Source organism: Vidua chalybeata, chromosome 5 (assembly GCF_026979565.1).
Source record: "Vidua chalybeata isolate OUT-0048 chromosome 5, bVidCha1 merged haplotype, whole genome shotgun sequence".
NCBI classification, from domain to species: domain Eukaryota; kingdom Metazoa; phylum Chordata; class Aves; order Passeriformes; family Viduidae; genus Vidua; species Vidua chalybeata.
The window spans coordinates 24,561,630-24,579,920 of NC_071534.1; the positions used below are offsets into that span (position 1 = coordinate 24,561,630).

General features: G+C 42.3%; 2 protein-coding genes across 4 annotated transcripts in view; both read right to left on the bottom strand.

Moving 5' to 3' along the window:
• The window catches only part of CHPT1 (choline phosphotransferase 1), a 20,819-nt gene extending 10,032 nt beyond the window's left edge, over positions 1-10,787 (bottom strand). The window contains exons 1-3 of one of the 3 annotated variants that reach the window (XR_008430829.1): positions 10,212-10,786; positions 1,675-1,822; positions 671-812 (exon numbers count right to left, since the gene is read on the bottom strand). Coding sequence is in view for 2 of the 3 variants with exons in the window: in XM_053942185.1 (XP_053798160.1) it covers positions 671-812; positions 1,675-1,822; positions 10,212-10,475 (554 nt within the window). In the remaining variant the exon portion in view is untranslated. Of the gene's footprint in view, positions 1-670; positions 813-1,674; positions 1,823-10,211 lie in introns of all 3 variants that reach the window. The other 2 variants (XM_053942185.1, XM_053942184.1) reach the window with 2 other exon arrangements.
• Positions 10,788-15,687: 4,900 nt separating this feature from the next.
• MYBPC1 (myosin binding protein C1) overlaps positions 15,688-18,291 on the bottom strand; it is a 69,030-nt gene continuing 66,426 nt past the window's right edge. Inside the window, exons 33-34 of the mRNA XM_053942481.1 lie at positions 17,664-17,703; positions 15,688-15,770 (exon numbers count right to left, since the gene is read on the bottom strand). Coding sequence (XP_053798456.1) covers positions 17,683-17,703 — 21 coding nt within the window. The 3' untranslated portion in view covers positions 15,688-15,770; positions 17,664-17,682. The remainder of the gene's footprint in view (positions 15,771-17,663; positions 17,704-18,291) is intronic.

Genomic DNA, 18,291 nt, shown 5'->3' on the forward strand with positions numbered 1-18,291 from the left:
AAAATTTCTATCAAGTCATGAACAGCATTGCAGCAGTATCTAGAACTGACCTAACTCAAAACCTAAAGGACATCAAAGCCAGCATAAGCCAGATTTTAAAAAGGCCCTCACATTCTTCAAGCATTGCCAGAGATCTGTTGAACTCCTTGAGGATGCAGTGGGTGCACAGAGTTCATTCCAAGGAAGACTGAAAATGTCTATGAAAGGGAAACACATTGACAGGGGAATTTCTCTAAAATGCATTTGGTTTAGAGTCCCCTGGGGATGAAACTGTTCTACAGCTGGGAGATTACAAAGGGAGGTAGCCAGATGCTTGCTCTGTCCCTACTCCTACACAGGGCACTTGTCTGCAATGTAAACAAGACCTCTCTGGCCTGAGCCTGCACGGTGCTTGTATGGGTTCTGACAACAAATCTGCAGAAAAAAAAGAGTCAAATGCATGCAAACAAAGCATATAGAGCTAAAATCAGCTGCTGAAAGAACAAGTGTTCGGTATTATGCAGAGTTTCAAGTTCTTGTCAGGTAAAACACAAGTCTGCTAGACTGGAAGGGAGATGAGAAAGAAGGTGAGAAAAAGAGACAGCAGGGAGTAAGCCAAGAAGAAACTGAAATCAAGGAGCTAGCAGTCTCAGACATTAAGCCACATGTACTTCTAACGATACCTACTTACTTTCCAAACCTTAGTATGCCTGATACGTATGTCTGCCAGTGAGCAGAATAGAACATGAACAGTCCCACAAAACAACAGAAAAACAACCAGTCAGGATTTGTTCCTAGTCGGATCGCTATGCAGGATCCAAGGACAACAAATACTGAAAAGCAGAAATGAATATGTTAGTCATATATCCTCTTTGCTTGAAGTTAAGAGAAATTAAAAAAAAAAAAAAAAAAAAACAAAAAACAAAAAAACCACAGGACATATTACATCACTCTAACAAAGTAATGCTATGACTGATACTTTACTGAGTAGCTGACCCTCAGGGGCAGTCCTGACAGGCGAAAACAAAACACAGCACTCCTTTTCTGCCAAGGCAGGGCCCTGCCCTCTAGCCTACAGTGGTTGTTCTCCCTCCTCCTGGCCTTGTCATCTTGTGTTCTTTGCAACACCAACAACTTCAGCTGAAGGGCCAAGCTCAGGGAGACTGGCAGCTGCACTTCTCTGGGAAGTGACACATAAAAAAGGTACCAATTCCCAGAGCAACTGTCTCAGCCACTGAGCTTTACGGAACTACAGGCATTGGCACCAACAGCAGCTCAGTTGTGGAAAGTGAAACTGAACAAGGCTTACTCTTTAAGGACTCCCAACTTTTTTAGAACTACTTCTTCTAAGGAATATAAATTACCTTTCTCCTAAGTGCCAGGTTGGATGCCCTATTACCAAACTGATATTTTGGCACCTTACTCCTTCCTAAAGTGGAGCATGTGAAGTAAAAGCAGAATACATCTTATCCAACATCTGCCAAAGGAACTTCTAAAATACCCCCTGTTACTGGCCAGGGGTGCAAAGGTCAGGAGATGGTGAAGTTATCCTAAAAGACCCTGTTACAAGCAGGGGTTTGGACTAGATGATCTCCAGAAGTCCTTTTCAACTTCAACAATTCTGTGATTAATCAGCTGCTACTGAAAACAGGTAACTTTCATAAACTAGAATGGGTGACAGTAAGTTAAGGCTACCTGTGGAAATAGAGTCGCAACCATGATCAAAAAGTTCTCCAAGGGGAGAACTGCTGTTTGTTCTTCTGGCTTGCTTCCCATCAATGGCATCCAGAGACTGGTAGATAAAAAGTCCTAGTGCACCCAGGATGTATGCCCAAAAAGGTGCCTGAAAGAGATTCACAGAAAAGGTCACCAGGTAGTTCCCAGTTTCTTAGGTGATAATCTGTTTCATTAAAGGCAAAATAATGTTCACCACAAAACTGTACTATATTGTGTATTTGTTTCTTAATGGACAAACCAAACACCTGGCACTAATTTCTACATGGATTGTAGCAACTAGTGTCATGAACTACTCCAGATACACCAGTGGAACACAGATCCTTCTATGTATTTAAAGAAAAACAAACCCAGAACTTTAGCCTCTCTTCTGCATCAACTGACCTTCTTTTCTACCTTAAACCCACAGTATTTCTGTCATTATTTGCATTCTTTGCACTGAAAAATGTTATAAAAATCATCTTTAAATAAGAAAGTAGTAGCAATGCACTTACTAAAGCTTTCAGCAGTTTGTGTCACACACACTTAGATGATTTGCTCATATTTACAACATATAAATATAAAAACCTACTATGTTTTTTACTAAATAAAGACTTCAGCCTTTAGAGAAAGATATTTTTTCCAACACACAAAAATTTTCTACCTAGGCACTTTGGACAGGACTTTAAAAAATTAAGTAATTCACTAAATATGAAGGAGAAACTATCTACTTAATGTACATCATCAGTTTCAAACCAAGCTGTTACATTAACAGCACTCTTAGGTTCAAAGGAACTGTTCTGCAGACATTCCTTTCAAAAGCACTATTTTCATATGCACAATCAGTCTGGCTTTGTCTAGGAATTAGGTTTTGTTAAAAATTATTTAAAACACTTTTGGAATAAAGCACAGGCAATATTTTTGCCTCATGTAGTTTCCAGAGGTACCCCATAGCATTCAGAAGTTATGCTCACAAAAACAAAGTCAGGCAAAAATACTGGAAATGCAACTTGCAGGTTAAACAAGCAAACACCCACAGGCAGTCACAGAGCTGAATCCTTTCCCACTCCCTGCTTAGGGACAGCTGCTGTGGTGCTGCTACACCTCTGCAACTCCTCTCCTGTGGCACAAATTGGCCAACATGTGCCCATGTATTTCCTGAGACCAGCAAAGGCTATTAAGCAGATTAGACAACAGACTAGATCTCAGTGTGCTGAGATTTCTCCGCACTCAACTAAATCCAGTGTTACTTCTGGGGAAGAAGGGAAAATGGCAGCCATCCATCAGTTCAAAGGCATCAGTAAGAATGCAGATGAGGTGCAGCTGCTCCTCCAGACATTCTGATGTCTCATCATCATTATACTCATTGTCTTGAGCTAGAAAAAAAAGTTATGCCTCCAGTCAGATTGGTCACAAAACACACTAAGCAGCCACATGCTTAAGGAAAGTGCAGTTGTGAATAGCATTTTTGCTGTTATTTAAGAATTCGTCATGTACTTCAGGCTGGCTGATACACTTTTATCAAAGTCAAATGGTTGGCTGCTTCACCCAGCTTTGAAGGAAAAGACAGTCAAAGAATCAGGAACTCACTTTAGGTGCAAGCTCTGGATTTGTATGCAAATGAAAATCTAAAAAACTTAAAACATTCTTCAAAACTAACAAGGCTGTCTCCTTCCTTAATCCATGGAAACAAATAAAAATTGTTATCACAGATCATGTAGGAAGCCTTAAGCAGGTGAAAGAGGATGAGGAGATATTCCAATGGACATTTAACATACTGATATTTGATAACTCCTGCAAAGATCACACTATAGAAATCCAGGTCAAGTGATGACAGCAATGTTTGATGCTTAGTGATGGAATTATTTGAGTTTCTTAGGTTTCTTCTCCCTTTTAGTCTAGTTACACAAAGGATGTAACAAAGCATGTCTTGGGGGATGTGGTTAAACCAGAGAGAAAATGCTTAGCCATCTTTTGAAAAAGTTTCACTCCTCTAATGAAGGGGAAAGCATAGAACCTATGGAGAACAGGAGGTGCCTGTGGCTACCCCAGGTCTGAGGATCACCAAAAGCCCCATGGAGGCACAGAGAACTCAAGGGTCTCTCATGGCACGAGCTCACTTGGTCTCACACTGTGCAGGGGGAATGTGGCTTGCTCTCCACCCTTCAAAAACAGAAGGCTGTCAGTCATTGCTCAGGTACTTCAGAACATAAAAGCACAGTTAGGACTTTGTTGAAGCTGAGATAATTTTAGCTGTGATATAATCCACATACTAAAGTTACCACAGTACATACACTGGCTTTCAGAATAACTTTGTTGCATGGAGAATAAGAGAATCTCAAACACGGCAGCTCTAGACAGATGAGCAGAAAGGCCATGAGAAATCACTGGTTGCACTGCTGTCTTTTAAAGGAGTGTTTGAAAAACACTGCCAATTTTATCAGCAATACTTCGTCGAGTGCCACAAAGGTCATCTGCAGTGTGAGGTGCCCTTGTGGTGACATACTTGTATTAATTATGAGAAGATAGCTTGAGATCTACATGCTTCTCACAAAGCAAGTGTAACACAATATATGCAAAAATAAACAAATACATCAGCTTTAACTGAAACTTCTCCTATTAGGGCTTTTTGACAAAACAGTAGCATTTTTCCAGTTGCAAGTTATGGTACAGGTATGATCATTCAGGCTGATCCAAGTCTGTTTGCGTTAGCTCCTACTGGGACAAATCAAAGCAAGCATCCCTCAAGCACTCTGTCTGCCCCTTGCTGATCTGGACAAAGGGTGATCATTTTCATCTGTTTCCCACAGTAAGGACCATTTGTATCCATTAGCACCTATAGCAGATGTATCAGTATCCCCCACAGTTAAAGAGAAAGGAAAAAGATCCTAGTAAGAATAGCATACGTCAGAGAGGTTAGAAACACTAGCTGGAGCATTTCATCCCTAAGCCATGAGTTCAAATCTAACCCAGAGTGGTAAGAACCAAAATTCACTTGTGATCAACTATCATTTAGCAGATTAAATGAATGCTCTAATGTTTTAATCGATAAAACACAGTTTTCCAAATCACCAAAGGTTCCTAATAACCATGGATTTTCTCTGCTATCTACCCTCCCAATACAGCTCCTGCTGCTGTCTCCTTTCCCTTCTCAAGTGCCCTGCCTGTCCATTCAGGGATGTCCCCTGATGGCTTCCCACACTGGACCCAAGTAGTTTTCAAATTAGAGAAGTGGGAGCATCTGAGAATGCTGACATGGCTAAGCAGAAAGGTCAGGAGGCTCCCAATAGTCATCAGCTTTTCACTGATGAGGTGTTTATTATCTCTGCCCACAGTTATATCCTGCCCAAGCAAATGTATTATTTGGCCAGACCTAGGTACTATTCTCACAGAACTATAAGAGAACAGAAACCTGAGGGGGAGGAGACAGGGAAGAAGAGGGCGATGGTTCTCTTCTTCAATTCAAAGGAGTGTCTGAAGATACTACAACCCCAGAATCCTGTCACACACAGATTGGATACAGTAGAATTGGTCATCTGCTAACCCAGAGCATGTCAAAGAAAGCCATGTACATGTAGTGTTTGACAGGTATGTGTGACATGCCTCTCCATCAGGAAAAAATGGGGGTTGAACAGCAGGCATTCTTCTGCTCCCATGATTCCACCCCACAAAAGAGCACAGACATCTGCAAAAGACTACATGTGTCAGGGAAACCTCTAGAAATTTTTTCAAGCACAGCTCTCAAAGCCAGAGAATTCAACAGGCCAAGATTCTGCAGTATTTAAAGATTCAGTTCCTTAATTACTCATCACGTTTAGCCATAATCTCACTTCCTCAATCCACACCCAATAGTGCTGCCCTTGTTTACGTGGCACATCTCTGGATCAGATCCAGAATAGAGGGAGACGTTCTGACTGGACCTCCCCCTCCTCCACCCCCTAAACATGGATCATTTCCCGTGCTTCTGTTCAGCACAAAGCACTGTGCAATTGTACTAATAGCAAGAAGAGGGAAGGGGCTGTTAAAACCTGAAGTACAGCAGGGAAGACAGCATGGATGAAAAAAATGATAATCATAACATAGTCCAAGTGCATTTCATGCATACCAAGGACCCTCTGCATTCCTTTAGCATCCTCGTCTCTCCAACAAGCCCTGTCTGAGAGAGCTCCCATCCTTCTGTGTCAGGTTTCCTGTACCTTCTTACTGCATGCCAAATAACCTCCTTCCTCCCATTCACAACTGATCTGTTCCCCTCTTGTGGGTTTTGGCTGAATTTCCCACTCCACTCAGTGCTTCACATTTCTTTTCCAAGTCAGGCAATGCTTTTTCCTCCATGCTCTCCCTCTCCAGACACATGCTGCAGTTTAACTTCTTTTCTACTTTACTCTCTCTCCCACAAATCTCAGCTGTGTCCCCGCTGTTTACATAATATCACACCTGTCAATATCTTCCCCTCATTCTGCCCTCTGGCAGGCCTCTTTCATTTTAAAGGTGGTTCAGTTGTTTGTTTGGGTTTGCTGTTGTTCTTTTAAAAGTTTTTTTAAGAGAGAGAAAGGCAGAGACAGCATCTCACAAATGTTCCTCTCCCTCCAAACACCTGACAGTAGAGCCAGGTGAAGGCACTCAGACCCTTCCCTAATTTTTGGTCTCCCTAGACACATGGCTTTCTAAACAGCACATTTCAGCAAGGTATGACACCCTTTTATAAACTCACTACACCATTTCTTGAACCACCACAAGCCTCCCTTCCTTCCCTTAGCTCTCTGCAGGAGAACGCTTGGGCTCCTGTCCCCTTTTCCTATCACTGCCCAAAAAGCAAATCCATAATCCATCCTTTTCTCTTCCTGTCTTCCTCTGCTCCCAGTTCTTTGCTTACATCACGCTGTAAGTGCTACAAGATTAATTTTCAAATATAATTTCAGACAGAAGTGCATGCTAACTGTAGTTATTATATTGTAATGATTATAACTATCTTTTCAAACCATTCTACAATTATAAGACTTTATAAAAGAGGGCAGATTTAGACTAAATATAAGGAGGGTGATGAAACACTGGCACAGGTTGCCCAGACAGGTGGTGGATGCCCCATCCCTGGAAACATTCGAGGTCAGAACGGACAGGACTCTGAGCAACCCAGTCTAGCTGAAGAGGTCCCTGCTGATGGCAGAGAGGCTGGACAGGATGGCCTTTAAAGGTCTCTTCCACCCAGCTATTCTATGATTTTAGAGAGACCTGTGGCTGATATTGAAGGATTACCAAAGCTAGACCCCTCCACAAGCAACCATGAAAGCAGAGGATCAAAGTTTCCTTTCTCCTTTTTAAGAATATAATGATGTTTTCTTCCTGGTTTTCCTCAGAAAGGGGAAGGATATGCAAGATTCCCCTGCAAAGCCTTATGAACTGACAAGCTGCTTCAGAGTGGTCTGCCAGCAGTAGAGCAAAACAATTCTTATGGTGGGGATGAAATACAAATCCTCACCTAAAAAGTGCTCCTTTCACATTCTAATGCATCAGATACACATTGTTCTCACTTAACGTCCGCAAGAGTTTTCATTCTTCAATATTTCCTAATGAGTGTCAAAAAAAAAAAAAAAATAGAAAAGAAAAAATAGGAACAGAATCCAGGCTGCAGACACAGTGAAAACAATATTTCAGCGCTCCACAGAACATGAAATGTGCAGGTGGTGTCCTCTCCACCACCACACCTATATACTGTTTTTATAGACTGCTGTCCTAAATTACAGAGATTATGAAAATAAAAATGTGCATGTGGATCATGGTTACATTAATGCCTGAGGGGCACAACCTGCTAATGGCTTGGCTGTAAATAAGAAAGCTTGTGTCGAAACATGCACTTACAGGAGACAGTGATACAAAATCCATGTTCCTGCTAGGCAAGAAAACATTACTGAAGCAGACAACATTTTATAATTCAAAAACATACTGTGCCAGTCAGTAACAAACTGGCTTTTAGTGACTACTGATACTGATGAAAATAAAAAGTATAGTGTATAGGGAAATAACGGCTCCATGTTAGGAGAACAAAAGAGCATTTTGTGGTTTGAGACATTAATTTCACTGGGGATGGGAATAAGCAGTATGAAATCACAGAAATCACTGTAATAGAACAAAATGGAAGCGGAAAGTACAAACAGGTTCGGAACAATTAATTCAAAAGGCAATATCATGAGATGGAAAGTGTCTGTGGGGAAACAGATCTATCAGTTGCTTTCTAGTAAGTAACCCAAACAGAATCTCTTGCAAAGAGACTGCTAAACCAGTCTTCTGCAGCTGGAAAGGTGTATATATATATACTGGAGAAAGATCTCCTTTCTAAGCATCTGTTAGCAGCTGCTCTCTGAGGAATTTCAACTACCAGTCTTACTTGTTTTGGATGGTTTGTACAAACATCAAGACTTTTGTGCTTTCAATAAAGGCTAAGATTGGTTAGGGAATAAAAAAAACACATAAACGAAATCAAAGAAAACCCCCAACGCCAAAACCCAAACCTGCTTGTTACTTTATCCAAGTCTCCTATTCAGTGCTCCTACCTATGAGACTCTAACAATGTTATAAACAATGGATGTTTGTCCATCAGGTGATCACGCACGTTCATGATGGAAAGAGGTGCTGTTGAAGTGCACTACAGTATTAGTTCAGTCTGTGATTTCAACCGTCTTTAACATAATTGTCAGCTGCACCAATCCCTTCCAGCCTACACATCCCAGTCAAAACTACAAAGGAGATATTACAACAGTGCATGCAGCACCTGTCAGTGTTGCAGCAGTTTTAGCTTTTTCAAAAAGCCATCCAGAAACCTGACCTCAGCTTAGGTGGAAGACAAGATGAGTCATTAAACAAGCTGGAGGGAGAATGATGCTTCTAAGTGATGCAACAAGAGAAAATCAGGGCTATTCTCACAGACCAGAGGCAACAAACAAAACAATAGGATAAGGCTAGATACACACTGCATGTTTATAAAGGATATACTGATATCTGAACATGAAAGTATAGTCCAAACTATAGGTTTTTATAAAATCCAGCTTCCACAATTAAAAAAAAAAATTAAACAGTTCAAACAGAAAAGTTCCTAAAACGCAATCTAAGTTTTCCTGGAAGGAATAATTCCCTGGATATCTGCAACTCAACTTTTTTTCTTTTTGTACAAGAATCCTCAAAGGAAAAGTAACTTAATTAAAATTTACTTTCTGCTTTTAGTTTTGAACAGCAAAGAGAAAAAGCTAAAATGAGCATTCAGACACATAGCTGGTACAACTGATATTTTCATCACAAAACTAAGCTAAAGGTAGCAGTACAAAAGCATTTTAATTCTGAGAGTGGGACTAGAAGACCGTCTGTAATTTCCAACCATTCACTGTCATCTCTGTCTTCCCTTCTACTGCCTGAGTGCCTCTACCTGGTGATGTGTATGGGGGGGGAGTGATTAGGGTGAGACCAAACCAAAGCTAATTTCAGTCTGGATCAGTTTCCTGATATGTCTGCCACAAATACCTCTGCTAACACTAAGGACAAAGCAACTAGAGAAAAAGAAATGTTCTTCTGACAAGAACACTCACTAGGGTAAAGCTATGGTATTAAAAAATTCCCAACCAACTGCCGACCTCTGCTGTTAGAATTTAAGCCCATCAGAACACAAGAAAAACAATGGCCACCTTTCAAGGTATTGTATCCACATAAAGCAATTTCCCCCTGCTATTTTCTACTCTACCATAAAGACTCTACAATGGGAAACTTGCAACAGGCTGGGAAGCTCTGATGGCGCTCCTGAAATTCACTGAGAAACTGTAGGCACTGCAGGTCAAGTGAGAGTAGCACCAGCCCACCTTAACAAGCCTGTTTTCCCTCCAGAAGTTAAAGCATTAAGTGTTTCCCACACAAGGAGGGATACATTTGAGAAGCTGTCAGCTAACGCATCTGCCACCCAACCCAGCAGCAGCTCTGATGCCCAAGCGGCATCAGCCGTGTCTCGTGGTCCAGCCCTGCCCTGCTCCTGGGCACATCCCGCACCCTCAATCATGACCAGCTGTTGTTTCTACGTCCACGGCCCCTGTGTGACAACCACGCTCTTGAGGAGGGGGACATTCCCTTCCCAGCCAGAGGCACGCACATGGAATGCAAGATGGGCCGTGGGGGAGGCAGCGTGCACTGCAGGCCAAGTGCCCACCACACCAAAGCCCCACGGCGCCCTGTGGCCAGTGAACCTCGTCCTTCCACGTGATCCCTACAGCGTTTTGGCATTCCAGCCTTAACACCTATCTCCAGCTTGACCCCTGCTGCCCCAAAGGGTGAGCTGCGCGTCACCGCTCCCCCGATTCCTCAGGACAACCCCGCAGCCCTCCCTGCCAAGGGGCGGGCCACGCGTGTCGCTGCGGGGGAGCCCGAAGTGACAGGGCACCGCACCGCGGCGGGCACGGCCCCCGGCTCCGGGCACTGTCGGGAGGCACCAGCCGGGCCGAGCCGCGGCCCCCGCGCCCGGCGCCAGCCGCGTCGGGCGGTACCTGCTCGGTGGCGCTGGGGCAGCAGGCGATGAGCGGCAGCGCCGTCAGGCAGTTCAGCAGGAGGCCGCCCATGGTGATGGCGTTGGGCGCCAGCCCCCGCGGAACCTGCTCCACCAGCCAGCCCCAGTAGGGCTGCAGCCACGGCTCCAGCAGCGAGCGCCCGGCCGCGCTGTAGCGGTGCTGCTCCAGGCGCTTCAGCTGCGCCGGGCTGAGGGGCGCGGGTAGCGCCCAGGACACGGCCATGCCCGCACCACCGGGACGCATGGCACCGGGGTCAAGGAGCCGCCGCCGCCGCTCGGGGCGGGGCTGAGCCGAGCCGGGGGCGGTGGCGGAAGAGGCCGACGCCCAACAGCGGCTTGGCCGGAGGGGAACGGCCGCCCCCACCTCGGCCAACGCGTGGCGAACGCCCTCGCTCCCGGCTCGGCGTTGGCTCCTTCGCCCCGAACACGCGGCGCTCTCACGGCCCCAGCCCCGGAGCGGGCACGGCTCCGCTGGCCCCTCCTCGCCCTGTGGGGCTGGGGATGCCCGGGCGGCGGGGAAGCCCTCGGTCGGGGCGGGGTGCTGCCGGCAGGGCCTCCGCAGGCCGCGGGCGGTCAGGGCCGGTGCTGTCCCCGGGGAGAGGCGCCCGTGCGCGCATCTCTCATCGCGGCGGGATGAATGAGTGCCGCTCTCACCCGTGATTTGCCTCGTTCGGCTTACTTCCCTTTCACAGGTTTTATCATGCACATAGTGGCCACAGTGGAGGTGCAAGCAGCTGGTGTCCAGAAGGATTTTTGCTGGAGCAAAGGATAAAGGCAGGGTTTGAGCAGCAGGTGACCTCCCTGCTGCCAGCAGGACAGGGCAGCCGTGCCTGCAGGGAGGTGATCCTATGGCATCACCCAAGGATCCCTCCACCTCCCGGAGGGGACCCATTGCTTGAGGAGTTCTGGTCTTAACATGTTACGGAGCAGCTGCACACGGTGTTACACACGACTTACTTCCCATCCTTGACTTGCTTAGAGAAGGTGCTTCAAAGCAAACGTGCCTTTTGAGAAATTTTGGCATATCAAATTATTTGAATTGGTCGTGTGAAGGATTTTAGATGTATCCCTGAGTCGAGTCTCTAGGAAGGTGTGTGGTTTCTGAGTGAGGCCAAGGAAAAGCTGTGTAGCTGAAGTAGAAAGTGAAAAATACAACCTGCAATGGCATCCTCTTAGTACCAGAAATTCTCTTTTTAAGTTACTCCACTGTGAGCCAGAGGGTGCAGCTTTCTGTCCAGACACTGCCATTTCCTGGACAGAGCCACTTCCTATTATTCAAAGTGAACTGATTGCCTTCAACTGATAAAGTTATTATGTATTTGAATAGGTTTCTCTACTGCAAGAGTCAGGAATGCTTGACACATGTTAAATGGTGGTTTCTGAATCCCACTATGTGCTATGTGCTATGTCATTCATCAGCTGATTTATTTACAGATCACTGAAAACAGTATGATGCAGCAATTGTCATTAGAGGCCAAAGCAGATGGGATAGGAACTGCTAGCAGAACAGAAGGTAACATATAACATAGTAAAGAAAGGTCCAGTTACAGCCAGCTGAAGAAAGGCAAAAGGGAAATCTGACAGATTCTCAACCAGTCAGATCCCCAGTCCACTGGAATCACTGCATTTGGAAGAGGGTAAAACTGTTTCTTTTAATATCCTGTGCATCGCTGTGGCCAATGAGCATAATAGAACTGGTATTTATGGAGAGATTGCTCTTTGGATACCTGGAGGAAAAGAAGAGAAACTAGGGAAAGAAGTGGAGGGAAAAGTAACTGGCATAAAAAACAAAGGTCACATTAAAGGAAGAAATAGATTCCCTATGGAATTCATCACTGGGCTTGGGGAGGGGTTTGTTCTAAATTCTAAAGTATTCATCAGCAAAGTGTAGAATAAGGGAACATAGAATTTTAAGTCCGGTGTGTTTAGTCTTCTAGTGCTTCCTCAGCATTCAAGATACAGCTTTGCTTCCAAAGCAGCAGCTTTACCTGTCAGTCAGGAAAGCAGGATATGAAAGTCAAGTGACAGTAAGTACACTGTGCTTAAAATAGAATGCCTTTTGCTCTAGAATCTCAAAATGCAACAGAAGACTTTCATAAAGAGTCTCTTCACAATGCTCTGTAAAAGGTACCAATAATACATTTTTTCTTTTTCCCCATAAAAGGAAGTTCAGGAAGCTTGAAATATTTCTTATAAAAGGAATACTTTTTAAAATTTCTGACCCTCCATAAAGACAGTATTAACAGTTATTATAAACAGTTATTAACAGTATATCCCAAATTAAATAATCTTTTAAAGATCACTTGTCTCTTTTTTCTTCCTCTCCTTTATATTTGTGAGATTGTTTTCAGTAAGGGAAAAGTGTGCTGGCAGTAGCTGTGCTATTTCATTGCAAATGGGTACCTGCAGTGCCTTGCCTCCATTCTCAAACTGGTATATGTGGATCTTGGTATATCAAGATCCACATATACCAGTTTGAGAATGGAGCTGTATTTCTACATTTTTATGCCAAATAACCTTCCATGGGCAAAGAAAGCAAATGGAAGCCAAGAGAAGACCAAATATTTTCTTCTGGCTTCATTAAAAATAAATTAAAAAATTAAAAATTAACTTTGATTCATATTTGTGTGTCTGTCTATGTGTGTTTACATGTATTTGCTGTCCTCCTAGGTTACTCCTAGGTCTCTTTCAGGTTCACTAATTACCTGGAAATCCCTGTAGCTTTGGAGAAATTTCTTTGGAGCATTACGTCACTTCTTCTACAGTATGATATTCTGTTGCTTCTGTTCCCTCTAAGCTGTTTCTTCTGTAGTTGCTGTCTTTGACACCTCTTTATTTTCCTACGCTGATATTAGCTGCAGATTTCATTAGCATTTTCCTAACTCTTTGGACTTGGTCACTATTACATCCACTAAACATCGTTCCTGGAGACTCCCATTAGGGCAAATTGTCATAAACCAAAACTTCACCTTCTGTTATTCTCCAGATGAGGTTCTGCAGCCTGTTTAAATCACTAGAAATCCCTGTCCTGTCCTAAGCCATCCAGTCATTTCTCTGAAAGTCGGTTAACTCCTAATCCAGAGCGGTGGCTGCTCGGGGTATTCTGGATTTAGAGCAGGTTAATGCCCCTCCTCTCAGCCCCAGCCACGGCCCGGTGCCCCGTGCTTCCCGCTGGCGTGGTGCGTCCCCAGCCCGAGGGACGGCCAATGGCAAATCCTGGGCGATGCACGGGGGGAGGAATTGAGGGCAGCCGAGTACGACGCTTACTGTTCTCACAGGGAAAAGGAGCTTAGTTCAGCTTGTTGTTTAACAACGCTGGCATCTGGGAGAAATTAGAGTAGCTAATTCCATCCGCAGAGAGCCCGCAGAAGCTGAGGTTGTGCTGGCTTCCGGGTTATTATGTGTGGGATATTAAGACTGAGGAGGCAGATAAATGTAACCTTGAAGCTGCACATATTATACATACAAAGTGCAGATGGCTGTGTGCTTTAATTTTTGGGCTTACTGACAAGCACAAATTCACAATAACTAGCTTTTGGTGCTGATTATAACAGATTGATATTACTTTAAATGAGGGCCGTGTGCTTAAATGTTTAAACCTCTGTGGCATTTAATCAAATTGACCTTCTCCTGCAGCTTTCTGTGCTTCAAAATAGATGGAAGTAGTCTCAATTCACTGGTGAGATACAGAATAAACAGGAATTATTAATCCGGTATTAAATTATTTTCCTAGTAGATGTGTTGCTTTCTTTCACGTATAGGTGTGAATGAATGTATAGGAGAGGACTGATTTTGGCAGGAGCAGAGTGAAATGCAGGTGGGGTGTGGAGGGGTGTCCAGGATCACTGTGAATGAAGAATTGTTTCCCTGCAGAGATAGCACTGCAGAAGAAATAATAAAAAAAAAAAAAGGGGAGAAAATAAAAAGAATCTATCTATCTATCTATCTATCTATCTATCTATCTATCTATCTATCATCTCTCAGAGTAAGATTTACAGAACAATGTGAGAAAATGCACTCAGATGCTCAAAGCAAAAGAAGTGGGAGCACAATTGCAAAAACACCACTTTAGGTGTGGCAGTTCAGAGTAACACATTCTTTTATTATTGCATATTTACTGACTGCTGAATGTTTGAAAATGCGCTGACATCAAATAAACATCTTGTAATGTACTTCTGGTCTAAGTAGGCCTTTATCTTTAAAAACCCTAATTGGAGATCAGTCATTAGCCAGTGAGCACATAACCTGCCCTATTTGTACAGCCAGAGTGAGAACTTGTAAATAAATGTCAGGGCAATAGGGAACTGGCCAAAATATGTGTGACCTTGTGTCTCACATGTTTCAGGGTTTGCTGGAGACTCAGGGTCAATCACCCCCTCTCCTAAAGAACTTGGAGGTTAATGATGCTGCAGTTGAAGAAGAAATGTAGCTATTCCGCCTTATCTCAGGCACTTTTGCCATGCATGGTGAACTCACCAGTGCTATGTCTGAGTCCCTTTTCTGATGTGATAGCTACAAGAGCTCCATGAATTACTGGGGAAAGGGAGTGGATCCAGAATGGTGAAAGCCATCATGGCTGGCATTTATCACATTTAAAGTATTGAAAAATGCACAGATAAAAAGTTGTATGTATTGGTAGTATTTATCTCCACTCACATTCAGTGTCATGTATCTTAAGGTATAAGCACACTGGGTTAGGTGACTGCTGATACTGCTTTCCACTCCACATGGTGGGCACAAGTTCCTGCTTTATTGTAAGTAGAAATAAAACAAGAAATGTGGTAAAATGAGACAGAAAAAAGTAAACAAGAACTTAATAGATCTTAAACACTTCATGTTTATTGTACATTAAATAAAACAATTTCACTTAAGTTGAGAGACTGATGGGTTGGATTTAGGAAATCAAAACTTCTATAGGAAGATATGTTCAGCTTAAATGATCATTAATTACATATGCATTAGTTACATTATAGTAAAACCATATTCTGTTAAACAATTCTCAGGTGAATAAGGTACATTATCAGAGGTATGTATTCCAAGGATCTTATTGCACATCTACTGGCTAATCCATGTACTTCCAGTCTGAGAAAGATATGCTTTGTACCACTGAGTACAGACTGACTGCCTCCTTATGCTTGTTACACAGCTTCCCCTCTTTCCTCATTAAAAAACAGAACACGATATCAAACAGAAAATAAAGCTGAACATTACAAAATGTGTGTTGTCTTCAGTTCATTTCATTTCAACCTCAAAGCAATCCATGCGTATTCTTTCTTTTCAGTAAGAGCAGGTAGGGAAAACAAAAGGACAATTAAGGAAAAAAAAAAAAGTCATAAAATCCCCCACCGCACATGTTTTTCTGTTGTTGCAAGAACTAAAATGCTGTTATTCTGCTACCAGCTTCCAGTGCAGTGGGAGGAAGCACTGTGGACGGACTCTCACTTCCCTTCAGTTTTGTCTGCCTGCACTTCACGCATATATGAGTCAATGATATGCGGAGGCACTCCATCCATTAATAGCTTGAAGAAGGAAAGCCCACCTACAAACAAGGAAAACAGGTAATCTTGAGTTTGAAGGTCCCCGGAGCAACAGCTTTGCACCTTTATTCTCTGGCATAAGTGACAAGCTTTAGTCAGTCCCTTTGAGATGTGGTAAAATTCAGCCCCGCTCAAAAGTCCAGTATGACATCTAGCCATTATTTAATTGGTACTATACAGACCTTTCCTGTCCTCTTGTGCAGGGTGAATTTAATTTCTAGGGTATCATATATTCAGTCATTTATCTCGCACATGCAGCAGTTTATGATAAGCTTCACTTCAAATAACTCTCCTGGCTTTCCATCGCACTGGGTGGAGCATGGTCAGAGATGGAAGTCAGTGCAGGGGGAGCAATGTAGAAAACACTGACCAGGATGAGTTGTGGAAAACATGCAGAAATATTAAATTTATTCTAGTTTTGGGTCTTAAAATGGTTCCTAGGTATTTAGCAAAATATTTACCATGTTGCTTGAAAATTACAAGTGGGATGACATCTGTGAAAGAATCATATTTAAAAAGCCAGGATTTCAGATATAGTCTCCAGAGAGAGAGATGATGAAAACTGAAATTTTCATCTGCTGGGGAAGTCTGAGGAATCATTCTGGATTTGCTTTTAAATTCACTTCAAAATTTCACTTTTTGTGGGGCTGTTCAGCCTGAGGAAGGGAAGGCTGCAGGGAAACCTCAGAGCACCTTCCAGTACCTAAAGGGAACTTACAAGAGAGCTGGAGAGGGATTTTTTACAAGGGCCTGTTGTGACAGGACGAGGGGTGCTGGCTTCAGACTGGAAAAGGGTGGGTGTAGATTAGATACAAAGAAGGCATTCTTCACTGTGAAAGTGGTGGGACCCTGGCTCATGTTGCTCATAGTGGTTGTGGATGCCCCATGCCACTGATTTAAAAGCCATGGAAAGTAAACACCAATATTTCTATTAGTTTCATTGAAATCAGATGATGTTTGGAAGAAACAGTGGGAGAAAGATAAATATTTTGCTAAAAACTTTCAAATCTGCCCTTTCTCCAGACAAAGGGTGTAAATTGCTTTAAGAAAGCTATATACCATTACTATTCCCTTTACTAATCTCCATGAATATTGTGTTCTGCAGGTTGCAAGCCACCCACTGATAGCTGCACTTACCTTCTGAGCTTTTTCTGGAACACACCAAAAGCTTTAAAGCAAAAGTACATTTCCAGGGTGAAGATAACACTCTCTGAATGCTTCAGCTAAATGCAATTGAGCTGATACATACAACATTTATGCCAAGTAGAGATTTTTAAGAACTTATAACCTTTATTAACACAAGGATTATTAAATTAAAATGCTATTAGTTACTAGTGATTATGAGACTGTGCTGTCTCATTTCATGTCATCATTGTGGCAGAAGTGTTCGCCCCCAACCTTAGGAAGATGCACAAAACAGACCAAAAAAAAAAAAAAAAAAGCATGCTTTTTGGCATTCTTTCAGCTTTTTGGCATTCTTTCAGCTCATGGAGTGCAAGTTGTGCTATGAATCATTCCTTTTTAAAAGAAGTTAATGCTGGAATAAATATTTTGTTTATGTAGAGGCATATTCCTATAAAAAAATAACTTGCTGTAAATACATAATGCTCTTTTTATTACTTGCATTTTATTTGTGCTAATTAATCATACTAAGTTATGCACTGTTAAATTCCACTGAAACATGCACCATTAGAAGATATGGGATGTACTACTAAGAATTACCGTAACAAGCAATTACTAAAATCTGAATTTGTATGCCTTAAAACCATTATGCTGCTAACTTATAAAGACATTTTCATTAAGTGACATAATGAAAATCATGCCATACTAGGCAGACATTGTATGACGTATAAACAGACATAAGCTTCATATGCAAGAACCATATGAAAGCTTACCTTAGATGACAATACACATTCAAAAATCCTTACTGTGTAACTAAGGGAGAGAGAGAAAGAGAAGTAACAATTTAATTGCAAACACAAAAGTGGAGAGAAAATGTTGAGTGAAATTATTATTACAATTATGTCAAAGTGATAATTTAATCCTTAGTCATGTAAAATATGTGGGAAAAGAAGCACATGAAGAGTAAAAGGTAGGGAACCAGTTCCACTTCAAAATTATCATTAATATGTAAAAGCTAGATTAATAGGTACAAGTAACTATAAAAACCTCTAATTAGTCACAAGTATAGATTGGAACCAAAATATATTTATGATAAAAGTTTCCAAATGTAGCTTCAAAGAAGCTAACACACACACACACACACATATATATATATATCTATATATATCTATATATATCTATATATATATATATGTAGTATTTTCCAGCGGGGGAAAAAAAAAGGCACACACATAACACTGAAGAATATATATATATATATGTTGAAACTCTGTAAGGCAAAATAATCAAGTACAGACTAATTACATACCTGTGCACTATAGTATGTACTTTGCCATATATCCATATTTACATTACTAAAGTATGCTATTTATTCTGTAGGAGCCCTTACCTTTAATTAAA